Source organism: Galeopterus variegatus, unplaced genomic scaffold, assembly GCF_000696425.1.
Source record: "Galeopterus variegatus unplaced genomic scaffold, G_variegatus-3.0.2 Scaffold228, whole genome shotgun sequence".
NCBI classification, from domain to species: Eukaryota; Metazoa; Chordata; class Mammalia; order Dermoptera; family Cynocephalidae; genus Galeopterus; species Galeopterus variegatus.
The window spans coordinates 809545-830954 of record NW_007726339.1 but is presented as its reverse complement, the minus strand read 5'-3'; the positions used below and the strand labels follow the sequence as shown (position 1 = coordinate 830954).

General features: G+C 38.4%; 1 protein-coding gene across 1 annotated transcript; it reads right to left on the bottom strand.

Moving 5' to 3' along the window:
* Nucleotides 1-292: 292 nt before the first annotated feature.
* Nucleotides 293-20474, bottom strand: LOC103585294 (zinc finger protein 39-like). Its single transcript, XM_008566208.1, has 5 exons — nt 20171-20474; nt 17238-17290; nt 2907-3033; nt 2463-2648; nt 293-330 (listed from the first exon to the last, which is right to left on the bottom strand). Exons 2-5 carry the CDS (start codon nt 17286-17288, stop codon nt 293-295), a joined length of 402 nt encoding a protein of 133 aa, XP_008564430.1. The 5' UTR covers nt 17289-17290; nt 20171-20474.
* Nucleotides 20475-21410: the final 936 nt, after the last annotated feature.

Genomic DNA, 21410 nt, shown 5'->3' with positions numbered 1-21410 from the left:
CTTGGGAGGCAGACTTAGATGTTCAGGTCGTCTGAGTGATTTCCCCGTCATCTTACGGGTTATTAGGTTCCTCTCCAGACTGCGTCTCATCAAGCTCTCTAGAGAGAAATGTGTTATGACATGCATTAAAATCCTCAGGCCTCATTCCTGAATGGTTTCCATTATTTATAATCAGATTTGAAATATAGTTTGAGTTCAAATTCCACAGTTTTTCTAATTTATCTCTCTCCTCAGTTGATGATGTGTTGTGATTGATGACTACAACTTGCCACAAATGTTTACAGTGACTTTCTCAGCTCCTCTCAATTAGCTCATTGACTGTCTGGACATCTGAAATGAGAAAAAATAACCATATCCATGAGCCACACATACGCATATTTTATGGAATTCTTGTTTAAAGGTAAAGAAGTTTCTACCTATCCTAGTGATATAAGAGTTTACAAAAATCAATAATGGTATTGATTGTACAAGTATATTTTTTCTTCTTGCTGTCTTAATATATTACATTAACAAATTTTCTAATGTTAAATCATGTTTTTTGCTGCTTTCTTATTTCATTTTTCAAAATGAAGAAATATTTTCTTAAAATGTTCACCTCTGCCTAGTCATAGTTTCAACTAAGTGCTTATCGTCTTCCATTTTTTCTCTTCTTTTTCTCTATTTTATTCTTATAACAACAGTGGGTGTCTAATGCTGATATATTTCTCATTATTCTGCTTTGAAGGTGGCAAGGATTTCCTAGATCACCCACTTGCAGGATGTGGGTGAAGTCCATTTGTCTGTTCCCTGCACAGGAATATGGCCTAAGATCAAAGTTATGTACAAATGTTGGTTTAGTTCAATCTCACTGAGAAATGTCTACAGGAATCTGAAGGTTTTTCAAATACATAATCTCTTCTTCCCCTTACTAGAAAAAGATAGCTTCCTGCAAATTCCTGGTTTAACCCAACTTCCTCTACTTCTCAGTATCATAACTGCAGGAAGCTCCAGTCCACCACCCTAGCCACTCCCTCTCTTCTGGTCAAAAGGATTTGGTTCTGCAGCCAAAGCAGTGAACACCCTCTTTGAAAAGTGTCTTGTCTGGCTCCTTCAGAGATTAATAGTCCTGGTATTCTTCCCTCAGTTCCTGGTACACCCCCCCCACCACCACCACTTGATAATTCACTGCTTCTGAAGGCTTTTGTTTCATGCACTGGTGTTTCAGCTGTCTCTTAGCTTTATAGTAAATGGAGTATCCTGTTCATTTATCATTCTCTTTGTTATTTTAGAATGATTTCCACAAAGAGAAGTGGAAATGCTAACTTCAAACTCCACTCCCAAACAGAAATCTGAGCCCTTCAACATGAACCCCTTGGTTCACTTGGCCTCAGGACCTAGACTCTCCTGGTTCTCCTCCCAAGCCTAGGACCTCCCTTTTCCATGTTCCTATGCCATGTCCTCCTTAGCTTCATGACTTCTGATGTCCTCGTACACAAGGCTCACTCCTGGACCTCTCTTCTCATTTTATCAACTCCATGGGTGGCTTCCTCTATGACTTTAAATACCAGCTTTAAGCTAACAATTACAAAATTTATATCTCTAACAGTGATATCCACTCTCAAATCTAGATTTTATATTCACCTGTGTATTACAAGTCAATACTGACAGAGTTAACTCAAACAGAAGTTATGCCAAAGTAAACACTTAATAATCCCCTAAAACTGCCTTCTCTGATCATCCTTCCTAAATTATCACGTCCCATTTTTCTCTCTCTCTTGCTCTGATTAAATATTCCCTGTGATACTTATACAACTACTTAACATACATTGTTTTCTTGTTTCTTTCTCTCAGAATATAAACTCCATGAAAAGGGGACATTACATTAATCACTGTTGTTATCAGTGCAATTATAAAATTATCGGTTCTTAAAAAACTCAAACAGAAGTTATGGACAGAGTTAACTCAAACAGAAGTTATGCCAAAGTAAACACTTAATAATCCCCTAAAACTGCCTTCTCTGATCATCCTTCCTAAATTATCACGTCCCATTTTTCTCTCTCTCTTGCTCTGATTAAATATTCCCTGTGATACTTATACAACTACTTAACATACATTGTTTTCTTGTTTCTTTCTCTCAGAATATAAACTCCATGAAAAGGGGACATTACATTAATCACTGTTGTTATCAGTGCAATTATAAAATTATCGGTTCTTAAAATAAGCTTGATTAAGATGCATTGAAAGAATAAATGAATGCATGAATAAATGTCTGAAAAAAACAGTATATGAGAATGAAGGAAAGAGGGCAACTGAGAATATTGAGAAAATAAACAGAGAAAAAAATGTCTAAGAAGAGGAAGGTAGGAGTGACATTTTGGGTAACTATAAAGTATTCAGTGAACTAATAGGTGGGGACACATACTTGAGAGCCCTCCTTGGAGACTGTATGTACAATGCACATGCTTGATGCATGCAGACCAAACCTGAGGGAAAAACTGGTGAAAACAGCTGAACATTGCCAGCATCTGTTGGGCTCCGCTTTTCCTGGCTTCCCTGCCCAGTGTACACTGACCGACCTAGGAGGCTCTGGTTTGAGAGCTCTTCTACTGACCACAGCTCTGCTCCTTGCTCCAGCTGAAAGATCACCTCAGGTTTGGAAATGCAGTGTCCTGTTCATGGGAAATAACATAAGACTTTGCCAAACTTGTAAGTCAGGTCCTTGGATGACAACAGTCCTGCTTCAGAAGCTGTGCAATGAAGGCCCCTTGAATTAATTTAAACCTTTTATTAGAGAGGGGTGACGATCACATTCTTCATGAAATGGAATCTTACACTAAATTGCATTAAATCTTATAAATGGTTCCTATTTTTACCAAAAAAAAAGAGGAAAGTGCTGCTCCTGAGCATTACTGGGGAGTTTCACTCACCCAATGACACTAGGCTGCTATAGGTCTCCAGCATTACATCCCTGTACAAAGTCCTCTGAGCACTGTCCAGGTCCTGCCACTCCTCCCAGGTGAAGTCCACAGCCACATCCTCAAATGACACCAACTCCTGTACGGGAACGTTTCTCATGATCTCAAGTCATTTCAAATAACACCAACTCCTGTACGGGAACGTTTCTCATGATCTCAAGTCATCAGCACTGGGTCACAACACAGGAATCTGGGAGTTCACTATTCTGTGTTTGAATATGTCTTACATAAGATGCAGATTCTTTGTACTCCACATGGTGGGAGAAAGAAAATCCACAAGAGGAATATCGTGCCACTGTAATAATCTATTAATTACTAACAATACTATTATAAAGTTTGCCCTAAAAATCTAGAACCATCCTTGATGCTAGGGATAAAAGTATAAATCAAATTCTCCTCCTCCAAGGAGCTTAAGATCTGATATGAAGATGTAGTATAAATACATATCTGAAATAATGTGTTAGATGAACTAATTCAGACACAAGTTCAATGCAAACTGGGGTAAGACAGGAGAAAATATACTTGTATTTTGTATTATGAGGTTGCACGTCACTGAAAAACCAAGATGTTTAGCTCTTCCACATGCACCAAGGGCTCTCATGAATATGAGACAAGGGCAGTCCAATCACGAGGGCACAAAAAGCACACACCACATCTATGGAACTACACACAGCACCGCATTGAGGTGAACGACCCTGGGCTGTGATGAGAGATGAACACAATATTGAAGGAACTGATTATGGGGTATTTCCACATTCCCATAATTCTAAGAACACAAAATTGTATATACTTATCAATTTTAATTACTTATAAATTAAAAGCATGTACACAGACATCCCAAAATTTCCTTCCTACATACCAAAATATTGTTTACCAAAGGATAAACACTACCACTTCCTAAACCACAGGGTGTAAATAATGAGGTCCTGTAAGAACAAGTAAGTTACATGGCCAGATTTGCATTTTAATAGTCATTCCCTAGAAGAAGAATGAGGATGGGCTTAAGAGAGAGTCAAGGAGAAGAAAACAGAGTGATGGATGACCACCTACATTAGACACAGAGCAATGAGAATATAAAATAAGGAAGTAATCCTAAAAGAGATAAAAGAAAAGATAAACAAAAACATCCTTGGTACTAATATGCTTTGTAGAGAAAAAAGGGGAGTTTTACTTGCAGGTCATTTCCATCTAAGCAGCTAGTAGGTACTGCTGCTGTAAAGTAAAATTTGGAATATGGAAGAAGAATACAATGGGCAGAAGTGACACAGACTTGGCCACATCATATTTGAAATATGTGAGGTCACCTATAAAGGGAAGTCCAACTGGCAATTGGATATATGATTCCAGAGTCCAGGAGCAAGATCTCAGCTGAAGATAAGGATTTGGAAAGCATCAGAATTTCAATGGTACCTGAAGCCATAAGAGTGAATAAACCTAAAAGACTGAAAGAAAAACAGAAATAAGTACAGAATCTCAAAAAAAAATTAATATTTAAAAAATAGAGAAAGAGAAATAGACTATGAAGACCAAGGAGGAATTTTCTGAGTTTACTCCATAAATGAGGTAAAGCTCAATATTAAGCACATTAAGATAATTCATCATATTCATAACTCTGTAGAGAAAAATCCTTTGATAAGCCACACAGACATTGAGAGGGTACTTTCAGAAATACATTCCAGGTTCTATTTCTGCATGTAAGAAGCTTGGCAGTTATCATTCCATCATAACAACAATAAAAAGCTAAGGAAACTGAAAAATCAACAACTCTTCTTGGATCCATAAGAGAGGGGAGGACACAGGGCAAACTGTTGCTCCAGCATTGGAGAGACAGACAGGCAAATACAGATAGTCAGAGCTTATGAGAGCAGAGACTCAACTACAGAAACCACCATGGGAACCAGTACCAGGGCAGAAAAAACCTGAACTGTGACTGATGAATTGCTGGAGGTTCAGTGTGGACAACTCTGAGTTAAAAACTGTAGAGGAACCCAGTCATGGGCAGAAGGACTACAGTATCATGAAACTGACCTCCAGGAGCTCGAGCAGGCTCCTACAGTAGATAGTAAAGAAGACTCCCCTCCTGCTTCCACCTGTGGGAGGGATAAAAGCAAACCATTTTGAAATATGCCACAGTACTCTATTTTTCTTAACAAGGCCAGTCCTCATGAAAAACTACTTAACCAGAGTCTAACCTGCTGTAGTATTATCAGAGCCTAAATGAACTGGGTGAAGGCAAATACCCAACACCAGCTCACTCCAGCCATCCTGTCCTGCCTAAGGTGGAGGAAAAAAACAAACTGAGAAGCATTTGTAAAGTTCACAGTCCAAAGGCAGAGGCTTACTAAAAGAATGAGACCTAATCATAAGACTACAGAATATTTCTGCTCTGGTTTCTATCCCTCCAAAATCTGTATGTTGAAACATAATTCCCAGTGCACGAGAATTAAAAGGTGGGGTACCTGGGAGGTGATTAGGTCATGAGGGCAGAGCCCTCATGAGTAATATTAGTGCCCTTATAAAAGTGGCTGAAGGGAGCCACTATATTCTTTGCCCCTTCTACCATGTGAGAACATGTAACTGACACAATTTATGAGGAATAGGCCCTCACTAAACACTGAATCTTCTGGCACCTAGATCTTGAACTTTCCAGCCTCCAGAACTGTGAGGAATACATTTCTGCTGTTTATAAATGATTCAGTCAATGGTATTTTATTATACAAGCACAAATGAACTAAGACAGCTTCCCCTCAGTCAATACCTTACAACCACATTACTGAATGCCTATTTATTTACAGCAGTTCCTTTTACCTAGTACATCATGTCTGGCTATAAAGAAAAATCTACAAGGTATCCTAAAAGACAAAATAACACAATTTGAAATGACACAGCAAGAATCAGAACCAGATATAGCTAAGATCCTGGAATTATCAAACAGGAAATTTTTTGAAACTCTGCTTAATATGCTAAGAGCTCAAATGGATAAAGTAGACAGAATTCAAGAATAGATCAGCATTGTGAATAGAGAGAAGTCCTAAGACAGAACTAAAAAGAAATACTAGAGATCAAAAATACCGTTAAAGAAATAAGGAAAGAATCTCTAAGCTTAAGGATATATCAACAGAAACTTCAAAAACTAAAAAGCAAAAAGAACAACATAACATCCAAAGACTGCAGGACAACTACAAAAGGTATAAAATAACATGGAGTAACGGGATACCAGGAGAAGACAGAGAGAAAGGAACAGAAAAAATACATGAAACAATAATGTCTGAGAACTTCCACAAATCAATGACAGATGCCAAACCAAAGATCCAGAAAGCTCAGTGAACACCAAGAAAGATAAATGCCAAAAAATCTACAAATAGACATATAATTTTCAAACTACAAAAAAATCAAAGATAAAGCAAAACTCTGAACAAAGCCAGAGGGGGAAACCTATAGATGAACAAACATAAGAATTACATTCAACATCTCTATAGAAACCATGACAGCAAGAAGAGAGTGGAGTGAAATATTCAGTGCTGGGAGAAAAAAAAAACCCCACCAACCTAGAGTTCTGTACCCTGTGAAATCAACCAAAAGGGAAGCAGAAACATTTCATCAGAAAAACAAAACTTGGCGGGCCGGCCCAGTGGCGCACTGCTATAGTGCGCCACTTGTGAAGCGCGGCAGCACTCCCGCCGAGGGTTTGGATCCCACATGCAGACCGGTTCCCGCTCACTGGCTGAGCGCGGTGTGGGCGCAACACTGAGGGGTGCAATCCCGTTGCTGGTCCCGGTCCGGTACGGGGGCGACACTGAGGGTTGCGATCCATTGCCGGACCCGGAAAAAGACAAAAAAAAAAAAAAGAAAAGAAAAACGAAACTTGAGGGCCAGCCCGGTGGCGCACTGCTATAGTGCGCCGCTTGTGAAGCGCGGCAGCACTCCCGCCGAGGGTTTGGATCCCACGGAGAGTGCGCCGCTTGGGAGCGCGGCAGCGCTCCCACCGAGGGGTCGGATCCCATGTGGAGACCGGTTCCCGCTCACTGGCTGAGCGAGGCGCGGGAGCAACACCGAGGGTTGCGATCCCGTTACCGGTCAGTAAAAAAGACAAAAAGGAAAAAAAAAAAAAAAAAGAAAAACAAAACTTGAGGTAATTTGTTGCCAGTACATGTGTCTTGTAAGAAATGTTAAAAGAAATTCTTTAGGGAAAAGGAAAAGCTATAGGTTGGAAATCTACATAAAGAAAGAGCAATAAAGAAGGGATAAGTAGAAAACTTTTATTTTTCTTATTGGTAACTGATCTAACAGATAATAGTTTGTACATAATAATAGTTAACAATGTTTACAATTATGCATGGTTTTATACACACATGATGTATGCTTATATACAAATCAAGTGAATGACAACAATGATACATGAGAGAGGAGGATGGGAGAGAGGAATTAGGATTAATTTGTTATTTATAAGGTAGTCACACTACCTGGCATGAGGAGGATGGGAGAGAGGAATTAGGATTAATTTGTTATTTATAAGGTAGTCACACTACCTGTGAAGTGGCATGGTGTTATTTTAAAATGAACTTGAATTAGTTGTAAATGTATATTACAAACTCAATGCCTACGAGTAAAAACATAAAGAAAAAATAGTATATAAAAAAGAAGTGCAACATGCTAAGAGAGAGAAAATGAAATCATATAAAATGCTCAATTAACACCACCAAAAGGACAAACAGTGAAAGACAAAAGTAAGAACAGAGAACAAGGGGAATGAATAGAAAACAGTAACATGGTAGATATTAATCTAACTATATCAATAATCACTTTGAATGTCAATGTTCTAAAAGCACCAATCCAAGACAGAGGTTGTCAGAGTGGATCAAAATATAAGAGCCAACTACCTGTTGTACACAAGAAAACCACTTTTAATATAAAGACACATATAGATTCAGAGTAAGTGCGCGGAGAAAAATATACAATGCTAAACACCAAAAGATAGCAGATGTAGCTATTTTTATTTCAGACAAAGCCAACTTCAAAGCAAGGAAAGTTACTAGGAATAAAAAACGGCATTACTTCATGTTATAGGGTTTAATTCTCCAAGAAGACAACAATTCTTAATGTGTATGTGCCTAACAACAGGCTGGCAAACCACATGAGGCATAAACTAATAGAACTTAAGGGAGAAATAGATAAATCTACCATCACAACTGCAGACTTCAACACCATCTATCACAAAGGAACCAATCCAGCAGGCAGAAAATTGGTAAAAAAAAATAGCTGAACTCAAAGAAAAGATAATTCATCTGTATATAGTGGACAACTATAGACTACTTTAGTCAACAGCAGAATACATTCTTCTCAAGATCACATGAAACAACCACCAAGAACCAAAAGCTGAGTTCTTACCCAAAAGAAATTTTAAAATATTTTTAATGAAAAAAAACAAAAAAACAAAAATCCCAAAACATCAAATTTGTGGGAAACAGCGAAAGAATTGCTTAGAAGAAATTGATGGCATTGGATGTACATATTAGAAAAGAAAAAAAGAACTAAAATTCATAATCTAAGTTTCTACCTTTGGAAACTAGAAAAAGAAGAGCAAATTAAATCCAAAATAAGCAGAAGAGAAATAATAAGAATTAGAGCACAAATCAATGAAGCTGAAAACAAAAAATTAATAGAGAAAATCAATTTGAAAAAGGTGGTTGTTTAAAAAAATCAATAAAATTGATAAGCCTATAGCCAGGCTAACTAAAAAAAAGGGCAAAGGACAGAAATTACTAATATCAAAAATGAAATAAGAGCTATCACCACAGACTTTGTGCACACTAAAAGAATAATAAATGAATACTATGAACAACTATCTGTGCACACATTTGATAACCTAGACGAAATGGACCAATTCTTCATAAGACACAATTTAACAAACACATTTAACAAAATTACACAGTCTTAATAGGCTTATATCTATTAAGGAAATTGAATAAATATTTAAAACAAAATGAAGCAACCAACCCAGATGTGTTTGCTGGTGAATTTGACCAAACACTTAAGGAAGACTTTATACCAATTCCCTATAATCCATCTGGGAAGACAGAAGTAGATGGAATATTTCCTAACTCATTCCATGAGGCCAGCATTACCCCAATACCAAAACCAGACAAAAAGACATTACAAGAATAGAAAATTACAGACCATTATCTATCATGGACATACATACTCAACATAATATTAGCAAACTGAATCCCAAAATGTATAAAAGAATTACGCATTACAACCAAGTGGGATTTATCCCAGGCATGAAAGGCTGGTTTGACATTTGAACATCAATTAATGTAACACATCACATCAACTGATTAAAAAAGAAAAATCACATGATCTTATCAATAATAGATGCAGAAAAAGCAATTAACAAGTTCATCACTGTTTCATAATAAAAATTCTCAGTAAACTAGGAATAGAGAAAAAATTCCTCAACTTGATAAAGAATATCGACTGAAAACTACACCTAACATTGTATTTAATATTGAGAAACTCAAAGCTTTCCCTCAAGATCAGGTACAAGACAAGGATGTACCCTCTTACCACTCCTTTCAACATCCTACTGGAAATACTACCTAATGAAATAATACAAAAACATGACAAAAGATATACAGATTGAAAAGGAATACATTTTTTAAAAACTGTCTTTGTTCACAGATGACATAATTGTCTATGCAAAAAATCTGAGAAAAAAAAAAACAGACAAAAAAACCCTGGAACTAATAAGTGATTATAGTAAGACTGCAAGACACAAGGTTAATATACTAAAGTCAATCACTTTGCTATATACCAGCAATGACAAGGTCAAATTTAAGATGAAAAATGCAATACTATTTACATTAGCACCCAACAAATGAAATATTTCATATAAATCTAAAAAACATATGTATTAGATCTATAAGAGGAAAACTACAACATCCTAATAGAAAAAAAAATCAAAGAAAAACTAAATAAATGGAGAGAGAGTGCTTGCTTCAGCAGTACATATATTAAAATAAATGGAGAGATATCCCATGTTCATGGATAGGAAGACTCAATATTACCTATATGTCAGTTTTTCCCACCTTAATCTATAGATTCTTAATGCAATCCCAATTGAAATCCTAGAAGTTATTCTGTGTATATCAACAAACTAAATTGGATTCTAAAATTTACATGGAGTGTCAAAGACCCACAATATTGAAAAAGAGGAACAAAGTCAGAGAACTGACCAACTTCATAAATTATTATAAAGGTACATTAATCAATAAAGGGGTTCACCAGTTAGCTCAGTTGGTTAGAGCATGGGACTGATAACATCAAGTTTCAGGGATCAATCCTTGCACAGGACAACTGCAAACAAAACAAAACAAACAAACAAACCAAAAAAAAAAAAAAACCATGTGGTAACAGGCCAAATAAGGAAATAGGTCAATGAAACAGAATACAGAGCCCAAAAGTACACCCACATAAATACAGTCAACTCATCTTTGACACAAAAGCAAAGGCAATGCAATGGAGCAAGATTTCTCTTTTCTAAAAATGGTGCTGGGACAAGGAGAAGCCCAGAGCAAAAAAATTAATCTAGACACAGATCTTATATCCATCACAAAAATTAATTCAAAATGGATCATAGACTTAAATGTAAAATACAAAACTATAAAACTCTAGAAAATAACAGGGAAAAAACCTAGATGACTTTGGGTAATGTAATGACTTTTAGATACAACACCAAAGTCAAGATCCATGAACGAAATGATTGATAAGCTGGACTTCATAAAATTCAAAACCTTCTGCGGTGCAAAAGACAATGTCAAAAGAATGATAGGACAAGGCACAGACTGGAAACATATCTGTAAAAGAAACATCCAACAAAGGAACTGTTTCACAAAACATACAAAGAACTCTTAAAACTTTACAGTAAGAAAACAAACATCTGATTTTAAAAACTGGCCAAAGATCTTAATAGACATCTTACCAAAGAGCATATACGGGTGGCAAATAAACATATGAAAAGATGCTCTATATCATACGACATCAGGAAACACAAAATAACAAGGAGATATCACTACATACCTAGCAGAATGGACAAAATCTGAAACACTGAAAAAAACAAATGCCGGTGAGGATCTGAAGCAACAGAGACTCTCTCATTCATTCCTGGTGGGAATGCAAAATAGTACAGCAACTTTGGAAGACAGTTTGGTGGTTTCTTAGAAAACTAAAAATACTCTTATATAGTAGCTTCCAGCAATTGTGCTCACTGGTACTTGCCAAAAAAGTTGAAAATTACTGCCTGCATAAAAACCTGTAAACACGTGTTTATAGAAACTTTTTTCAAAGTAGCCAAAATCTGGAAGCAACCAAGATGCCCTTCAGTAGAATGGATAAACTGTGATATATACACTGGAATATTATTCAGTACTAAAAAAAATGAGCTATCAAGTTCCAAAAAGACATGGAGTCAAAGTAGCCAAAATCTGGAAGCAACCAAGATGCCCTTCAGTAGAATGGATAAACTGTGATATCTACACTGGAATATTATTCAGTACTAAAAAAAATGAGCTATCAAGTTCCAAAAAGACATGGAGGAACCTTAAATGCATACTAGTAAGTGAAAGAAGCCAGTATGAATAAGCTACTTACTGTATGAATACAACCATGCAACATTCTGGAAAAGACAAAACTATAAAGACAGTAAAAAGACCAGTGGTTTGCAGGGATGGGGGGATGGGGAGGGATGAATATGGGGTGCACAGAGGATTTTTAGGGCAGTGAAAATACTCTATATGGTACTAAAATGCTGGATATGTCACTATACATTTGTAAAAACCCACAGAATGTAAAACCCAAGAGTGAATCCTATAGTAAACTATGGACTTTGGAGGACTATGATGTGTCAATATTGGTTCAACAATTGTAACAAATATACCACTCTGGTAGAGAAGGTTGATAATGAGAGAGACAGCATACAAGGGGTCTTAAAAGCTCATAGAGGGCCGGCCCAGTGGTGTACTCGATAGAGTGCAGCGCTTGGGAGCGCGGCGGCGCTCCCACCGAGGGTTCGGATCCCATATAGAGACCGGTCTGCTCACTGGTTGAGCGCGGTGCGGGCGCAACACTGAGGGTTGCGGTCCCGTTGCCGGTCATGGTGCGGGCGTGACACCGAGGGTTGCGATCCCGTTACCGGTCACGAAAAAAGACGAAAAGGAAAAAAATAAAATAAAAGCTCATAGAAAGAATCGTGTTATTTTTTAATTCTATTTTTCTATGATTTTTTTTTTTTAACCAGCAAGGGGATTGTAACCCCTGGCTCAGTGTTGTCTGCACCACACTCTGCCAGTGAGTGCACCGGCCATCCCTATATAGGATCCGAACCCATGGCCTTGGCGCTATCAGCGCTGCACTCTCCTGAGTGAGCCACGGGGCCGGCCCTCTGAACTTTTTGAAGTACCCTCATATGTGGTGGTAGGAGTAAAAATAGAAATAGAAAATCTATGTACCTTCTTCTTAATTCCGCTGTGAAACTGAAACTACTCTAACAAAATAAAGTGGTTTTCTTTTTTAAAAGAATCCAACAATCTAAAAACTTGTTTTTAACAGCAAAAATTAAATCAATATTAAAAAATACCTCCATTTTTGTAATAAAAACTCAGTAATAATGAATGGAAAAAGAAAATGTGGCCTACCCATGCAATGGAGTATTATTTATTCTTAAGAAAGATGGAAATCTTCTCATTTGCAACAGGATTGCCCAGGACTGGGCTGCCAGGGTCTGAGAGGAGGTGGAAATTGAGAGTTGTAATTTAATGTGTATAGAGTTTCAGTTTTCCAAGATAAAATATCTGCTGCACATCAGTGTGAATATACTTAAGAGTACATAAAGGTTAAGAAATGGTTAAGATGGTAAATTATGTGTTATGTGTTTTCTACCAAAATTAAAAATAAAATAATTGTTAAAAATTATTTCAAAATGCCAATAGAGCAATCAAACAGGAATATGAAAAAATATTTGATTAATCCAAAAGAAGTTGGAAAAGAAAAATCATAGGACCAAGTCAGATAAAACAATTAGAAAATAAGGAGCAAAACAGAAGATCTAAATTCAACCTTATTAATAATTACTTAAAATATTAGTGGACTAAATATTCTACTTAAGGCAGAGACTTCCAGACTTGATAGTAAAGCAAGACCCAACAATATGCTATCCACAGAGACACGCTTTAAATACAAAGACACAAACAGACTGAAAAGTAAGAGGATGAAAAAAGACATACTATGCAAACACTAATCATAAAAAACTTGAGTAGAGATATTAATACTAAACAAAAGAGATTTCAGCACAAAATATATTACCGGAAAAAAAGAGAGCACTTTCACAACAATAAAAGAATTATATGTGAGAATGATGTAACAATTATAAATGTGCCTGTGCCTAAACACAGAGCCTCTCAAAGTACCTGAAAGAAAAAAACAACAGGACTAAAGAGGAAAATAGACAAAAAATAAATAAAAAGCTACAACATGTGGCATTGTCTGTGAGATTAAGCATACGTTGGGCCTCAAGGAGACCATCGTGCAAGGTGGAAGGGCATCAACACTGTAGGTGAAGGCCTAATGGACAGTAAGAAAAAAATCTCATCGTAAACTGGAGAAAAAGGCATGGAGGTTATGTACTGGAGAACTGGGGCCACAGTATTACCTGCCATAACATGGAAAACCGAAAGGACATCTCACCATCTCAGGTGTCTGCCAAAGGAGGTTTCTGGGAAGACTGTGGAAAGTGCTACCTGGCCTCCTCTCTCTGCCTTTGAGAAAATATGAGAGGAGAGGGGTGAACTAAAGAAAAATGTTCACTTTTCAAACAGAATTGCTGGGTTTGCAATAAAATCAGTTTTCATCCCCAGTTTTTCCCAGCAAAGCATTTTAAAGTAAGAAATGGCTTTGTGGCAAGGATCAAACCCAGTGTTTACGTAAAAAAAGATTAAAAATCAAAATTATTTTCAGCATTCTAAGGATATTAGGGTAAGAAACATAAATAGTACCTGGTAAACAGTAGGAATTCTAAGGCTGTTATCCCATAGCAGTCTTGCAGAGAACAGGAGGCCAGAGAGCAAAGAGCCTGACTCAGAGAGCGTGTTGAGGCAACTTTGGTCTAATGGATTTTGTTAGTGTTTTAAAAAGCACGCACTTTTTAAAGACTTGATTACACTGAATCATTTCTTGTAGCAAAGGCCAGAGTCAAAGAAAAGGAGCCCACTAGATCCCCAACTTACTATAAGCAAGAAAAAAGTAGAGAAAGCTGGTCAACTGCAAACCCAGGCATTTAAGTAAAAAAAAAAAAAAAAATTGATAGATATGGTGACAGCCCAAAGGGCAGAATGAAGAGGCATGAGGCATCTCTCCAGGGAGAAGGACTGGGCCCAATTTAAAGAACTGGAGCAGGTGCCCAACGGGCATAAATACCTGCTGAGACCAGTGCCAGCAGGACATCTCCCCTCCCTGCTGATACTATCTGATGGGAAGTGCCCACATGTTCACATCAGTCTCCTAACTACGTACTGGGCATATGTGGAGGGGCAGTTGACAGGCCACCAGCACCTTATTTAGTTGGGCTTTCAGCCAGTGTCATAATAGGGAAAGATTTCTGGGGCTCATGAAGTGGGCAAAGTATATTTTGCTTCTGGAAGAAATGCAGATAATTTGTGGCCAGAGGGCAAACTGGTTTATTAAAGATTTTTGCAAATTCTTAGAAACCCTTTTATTGAGAAGTAAAATTTAATAGCCCTCCCCTAAAACAGGGACTGGTCTCAGTGATGTGCTTGACTAAAAGAATGTGGTGGGAGAGATGCTTTGGGACTACTGAGGGGAGATCAGAAGGCTCACAGCTTCTGCCTGGGCCTCCTGGACACTGGCTCTGGGAGAAGCCTGACAAACCTGACTACCCTGAGACTGCCAGACTGTGAAGCAGTCCAACACGGCCACAAGGAAAGGGCTGGATGCTGCTCAATGTCCCCAGCCACTAGTATCCTTCCACCTGAGACCAGAGACTGTGTTGCAGACCACACTGCCCTGAGGCAGACCACTGACATCACACCACAGCCAATCCACATTGCCTTGTCCAGTTTACTGACCCAAAACACTGTGACATGTGATAAGAAATTTTTGTTTTAAGCCACTAAGTTTTGTGGTACTTTGCTGCACAGCAGATAATTGGAATACCAAAAAAGTCATTAGAGACCATACGTAGTACCTTGATTTGAAACATGGAGTGTGTAGGTTTAGATTAAATATTAGGTTCAAAATAATTGAATAAAGCACTTTCACGTTTTATGTTAGATCCAAAGGTATAATCGTGAATTTAAAATGTTCAGTTAATTAGGTTGTCACTTTTTGTTCTTATCAATTAACTACAGTTCTCATCCATAAATGTAGTTATTACTGATGCACACATCCATTTTTCCCTAATCATTTTTAAGTGGTTACCAGAAACAGGATAAAAATTAAATACAATCTTTAAAGAGTTTAAAAACATGACAGACCTTCTTGAACTACAAACATACAATGTACATGAATAAAAACCTACAGATGGAATCACTAACATAAAGCTCAGTCGGTTATAGTACAGTGCTGATTACACCAAAGTCAAGGGTTCAGATCCCTATGCCAGCCAGCGGACCAGAAAAAAAAAGAGACTCACTAACTGAAATTTACATAAGCAGAAGGTACACATCATGAAAATCTGTGCTTCTTCTTTTTATTCTTTGAAAATCTTTTAAGTGACCCTTGTTCAAATGTGTCCCATTAACTCCTGAATGCTTTCTCCCCATGGACTCCTAAGGCCATCGTCACATGTGCTGACTAGAAGCACAATTCACCAGAGATTGAACCTCATCACCCAGCAAACACACCCTTCAGGTTTTGCCAAGAACTACATTTCCAATATAACAAAGTTACTATGTTTGTAAGCACCAACAGCTCATCCCCCTATATTGGAACTATATGTAGACATTAGAATAAAATAAAAAGAACAGAAGCAACAGGACTTGACACCAGATGAGATTAAACCTGAGAAAGAGAGGAGTCCAGGAGATACCCCATTTTAGTGGTTTGTGTTACTGGCTGGATGGTAGAGATACCATATGCAAAGGAAAAGAGAAGGATGTGGTTTTCATTTTGCATGTGTTGAGCTTGAGATTCCTTTTGGATAACTAGAAAGAAGCATTCCATAGGAAGTCAAATCTATGGCCAAAAGGCTGGGTAAGAGCTCCAAGCTGGAGTGAAACAATTAGGACTGCCAAAGCACGGAGGGCTGAATCGGTCAAGAATTGCAGCGTGAGACAAATGGGGAACCAGTGGAACACCTGGATGAGCTATGTTAAGAAAAAGAAAGTAGAAGAATTCAGAGAAAAACAGAAGAAACCACCAGTGAAGTCATGATAGAAACTAACACTGAAGAATTTCCAGGAGATCATGAAGAGTACTTTCAAATATGGCAGAAAACCCAAGTTAGGAGCATTGGACTACAATCTAGGTTACTGGTGAGCTGTAGAAGAAATGAATTAAGACTATATTGAGTGGGTTAAAGTGCAAATGAGCAGTGGAAACACTTGTCAGAAAATATAACTTTGAATACTATGCTGCACAACCTACATGTACAGATGAACTGAAAAATATATGGAAATTCCTAGGTGAGGCATATCTAAAGAAAAAATATATATATATGTGGAGAGTTACTTAAGGACCTGTGGTCAACTCAATCCTCCAGACATTCCGGGTTTTATCCATGAATCAAGTACAGCCTTCCAAAAGCTGTCCAGAACCATACATTTTAGCAACTTCAGAAATATCTTAGTGAGTTGTACTTTAGCACTAGGTAACTGTTTCCATTGCATAATGCTAAGTGTTTATCTCCAGGTTGGTAGTGAAAAACTTTTCACTATATCATCTAGGTAACCAATGACAATGGAGTTTCAGACTTCAATGCCAGCAAGTCTTTGTGTTCCTTCATGTTCCACAAAAATGTGGCCTACTCTGTTCTCAGGTTCTATTCAAATCATATACCAAACATGACTGTCTTTTCTGAGATGACATGAGAAATATCAGAGACAAATCTGCACTCAACTTAGAGACTCTAAGGTCTATAACCAGCCCATATCTACGTGTCAACTTTATCTTATTTATGTACATTTCCTTTAACCCAAGATTTTAATTCATGGACCCCATAAAGCTCATTAAATGCAATGTAAAACAAAGTGAGGAATAAATAAGCAAACTCACCAAAGATTTATTCCTCTTCTCTTGGAAATGCATGGAGCACTCTGTGTGCATAGCTGGGAGAGAAGGTGAATGAGTGGATTAAGGAGAGAACTAGTGTGGCTCAATCCTGAATTCTCTTGCCCCAAACCCTCTACGCATGAGCTGGAAAAGAACCTCCAAAAAAGCCTCCCTATGGGAGAATAGTCCTTTATGCCTCAATAAGGGGCAACAAAAACCCCATGAAAGATACATCTACAATTAGACATATGATATAGCAACAATTAATATTTCCCAAAGATATAATTTAATAATTTAAGCCAAATAATAAAGAAACATGTCTTCACTAAAGTTAATGTTATGGAAATACACTTGCGCAGAGTTAACTATTTCCCTAATACAGGAATTCCACACAAGACTCCATACGAGTGTTTCCACTACAACACATATATATACCTAAACATCTCAAAAGTATGCATGTTGCAACCCGACATTTTTTGCCCATGATTAAATAGGAAACAAACGTACATAATTTATATTTGTTACACAGTTCCAGTAATGTTTCCCAGTGACAGTTCTCCCTGTATCCAAGACCTCCTACAGTATGCTCTGACAATGAACTCCACTTTACTATTTGACTTGCTTTGGCCAATGAGATATGAGAAAATGTGATGCAAATATAGGTTCAAAAAATGCCTGGCACTGGTGCTTGCCTCTTGCACACTGTCATCTTGTGAAGAAGCCTAGGGATAATCTGTTGAAGACACAGGGTCTAGCCAAGAGCCAGCACAAACCACAGGACATCTGAGTGAAGCCAACTTAATCAGCCACAGTTAAGTCACCAGATGACTAAACCCTCATTTGTGATCCAGGCAACACTAGGAAAGGAACTGCTCAGCTGAACACACCCCAAAATACAGATCGATAGAACTTCAAGCAAAGAAAATCGTTGGTTTTCTTTAAGCCAGTAAATTTTGGTTGGTTCCTAACACAGCAAAAGCTAACTGATACTAGCCACAAGAACTTGCTATGTTTTTTTACAAAACTATATGGAAAAGAAAGTCTTAAATTACATGTCAAATATAATCAATAGAACTTCACAACTACACGTAGAAGTTTTGAAAATCACAGTGAGTGTAACTGGATGGATTTCAATAAGTTTTCTGCCACTAATAGAGGCCATGTGAACCACAAAAAGCAATTGTTTGAACTTTAGTAAACTATGTTGTACTTTTTCTTTTTCTTTTTTTTTTTTTTTTTGTCTTTTTTACTGACCGGTAACGGGATCGCAACCCTCAGTGTCGCACCCGTACCGGGGACCGGCAACGGGATCGCAACCCTCGGTGCTGCGCCTGCCCCGCGCTCAGCCAGTGAGCGGGAACCGGTCTCCACATGGGATCTGAACCCTCAGCGGGAGTGCCACCACACTCCCAAGTGGCGCACTCTCCGGTGCGCCACCGGGCCGGCCCATATGTTGTACTTTTTCTACAGTATAAAAAGTCTGTTTACTTAAACAAGAAAAACATAAAAAGGATCTACTACTTAAGTGAGCATTGTATTGTATTTACATTCTAAGAAACTAGTTTGGAGTAGAAGTGTGATGCCATCTAACTTTCCCATTTTATATAACGTAAAATTATTTTCCTGCAGAGTTTATGATCTTAAAGAACTGATTACTGACATTAACTGGGAGATACTTGTGTTATTTATTCTTTGAGGTGATATAATCCACAGAAAGTGTGTGGGACAAAAAAGGAAGGGATATTTAAAGCACTGTTTGTTCTAAGTTTATTTCAGTGCTGCAAAAATAATCTCAAAAGTAAACAAACACTTGTTTCAATAGAAATGGTAAAATGGATAACACTAGCCAAAAAGTTGGAATGCCTGACATCTACAAATCATGTGACCCTGGGCAAGTCACATCTCATATTCAATTTTTTAAACTTTTTTTATTTTTCTTACAAGGTAGAAGTACCTTGGCAAATCCTTCCTGCACTATCAGGAAGAACTATCAGAATAGCGGGAGCATCAGCATATCTCTAGATACAAAATTTAGTGACATGATAGGTTTGAAAGAACTCAAACACTGGAAACAATGAGGAAAGACTGAAGGAATGAGAGTGTGTTTAGAGAGCACTGTAGGCAGATCCTCTCAGGTATAAGGTACTACACCTTCAAGCACCCCTCAGTGAGTAACTTTTCCTAGACCCTCACTTATCCTTCTCAGCCAAAATCACCTCTAGCTTTTGAAAGCTAGTCCAAACCTTCCTAACATCACTCAGCCTTTGACAGGTATTGTATGAGGTATTGCCAACCAAACCTTGTGCACTCCAGGCAGGGTCAATAATGGCGTGGACCAAGCAAAGCCACGACCTTTGCCTGTCTGGAACTCTCTGGCCTTTTCTCTGAAGAACTAGTAATGGGGTTCAGGCCAGAGGGGTGTTCTTTCAGGTGGGATAACTATTCATAGGGTGCCCTCCTTCAAATTTTGTAACACCTACTTTATTCCAAAAAAAAAAAAAAAAAAAAACCAGACCATCACTTAGTACCCCAATCTCCCTCCTAAAAGTCAGTCCCTGAAAATTAGGTCTCGTATAAACTTCTGTAAACTCAAACCAGGAGTGCTAGAAAAGCTATACAGTGCGGAAGATCAAAAACTTCCCTTCTTGAACAGACTCCAAGAAACCCCATAAAAACAAGTGCCACAAAGGAAGACTTGGTCTGCACACACTCCACAATTTATTCCATGGGAATGTGGAGATATTTCAATAGTACTGTTAATATGCTCATCTTACACATGTGTAAAGTACATGTCACATACATTATTAACACGCTCCTTCATGGTACAGCTGGAATGTGACCTCAACCCGCTCAACTCCCGCGCTCGCGCCGTCTGCAGAACCGCTCGCCACCCCCAAGCCCCGTTCCTGGAGCTTCTGGAATCAGCTTTTGCCCACCTGGAGGGCACACCAGGCCTTCTGGCAGTGCACCGTCTTCTGACAAAGCAGTCGTGGAAAGCCCCGCAGGAGTCTCCCCTTCCCGGCCCAGTCCCGCGGCTCTCCGTCACCTCAGGCCCTGCCCGCCAGAGCCCGCCAGAGCCCACCAGGGTCCCACCAGGGTCCCGCCTCCACCAGGCGCTGCAACACCCATCCCGGCCCCCAGGGCCTCCCCACGCTCATGGGGTTCATCTGTCACCCTTAGCAGCCTCCAGGGACGCAGAATCCAATCCCTGACTCTAGAAAGCAACAGGGAGGGGCCTGCAGCACCGAAAGTTTCCGGTGGAAGACGGCGGAAGTCGGCAGAGCGCACATGCGCAGAAGAAACTCGTTAGTCCTTCCCATGGTCCTGTGCTGGTGACGTCATTGGATGGAGAGACTACATTTCCCGCAAGCCTCTGCTGTTCTCCCTTGGGAAGGAAAGGAGGAAGTTTTGTTTATTTCCCCCCTCAGAGTTCTGTTACCAGGAGACCAGGACTTGGTGGGTGAGGAATGGTCTCTATCCACATGACAGCGATGGGAAATTCTGGTTCTTTATCGTCGATGATATTAATAAGTAACTATTTTTTTTCGTTCTTATATAGGTATTATAGTTATGGAACCCACTTCTACTTCTTAAAAATGGTCTCTAAAGCGTGAAAAATCATGTCTATTTTACTTTAAATTTGTTAACAAACAAGAAGTTAATATGGTAATAACTCTCTTCAAACTCATTAAAAATTGTTCTCACTCACTAATTTTTGTTTACAATGGATTATATCACACAGTTGGAAAAACTGCTCTAATGTAATACTGTAATTAAATAGCGGGGTCATAGGGTAGGTGCCCTCCATAATCGTTGTGCCAATTTCCACTTTTAGTGTTTCAGTTGACGACAGACCACATATACCATTGTGGTTCTATAAGATTGTAATGGCTATATCATGCAGCCTAGAGGTGTAGTGTCTATACCATGTAGGTTTGTGTAAGTACACTCTATGACAAAATTGCCTAATGACGCATTTCTCAGAACGTATTCTTGCCGTTAAGCGACACATGACTATATTTACCCAGAAAGTCGTAAGTTTCATCCATCCATCCTTCTATTTATCTATCAAGTCTTTATTCATTTTTGTCTGTTTATTTGTGGGTTTTGGTGTGTGTGTGTGTGTGTGTGTGTGTGTGTGTGTGTGTGTGTGTGTGTGTGTGTGTGTGTGTGTGT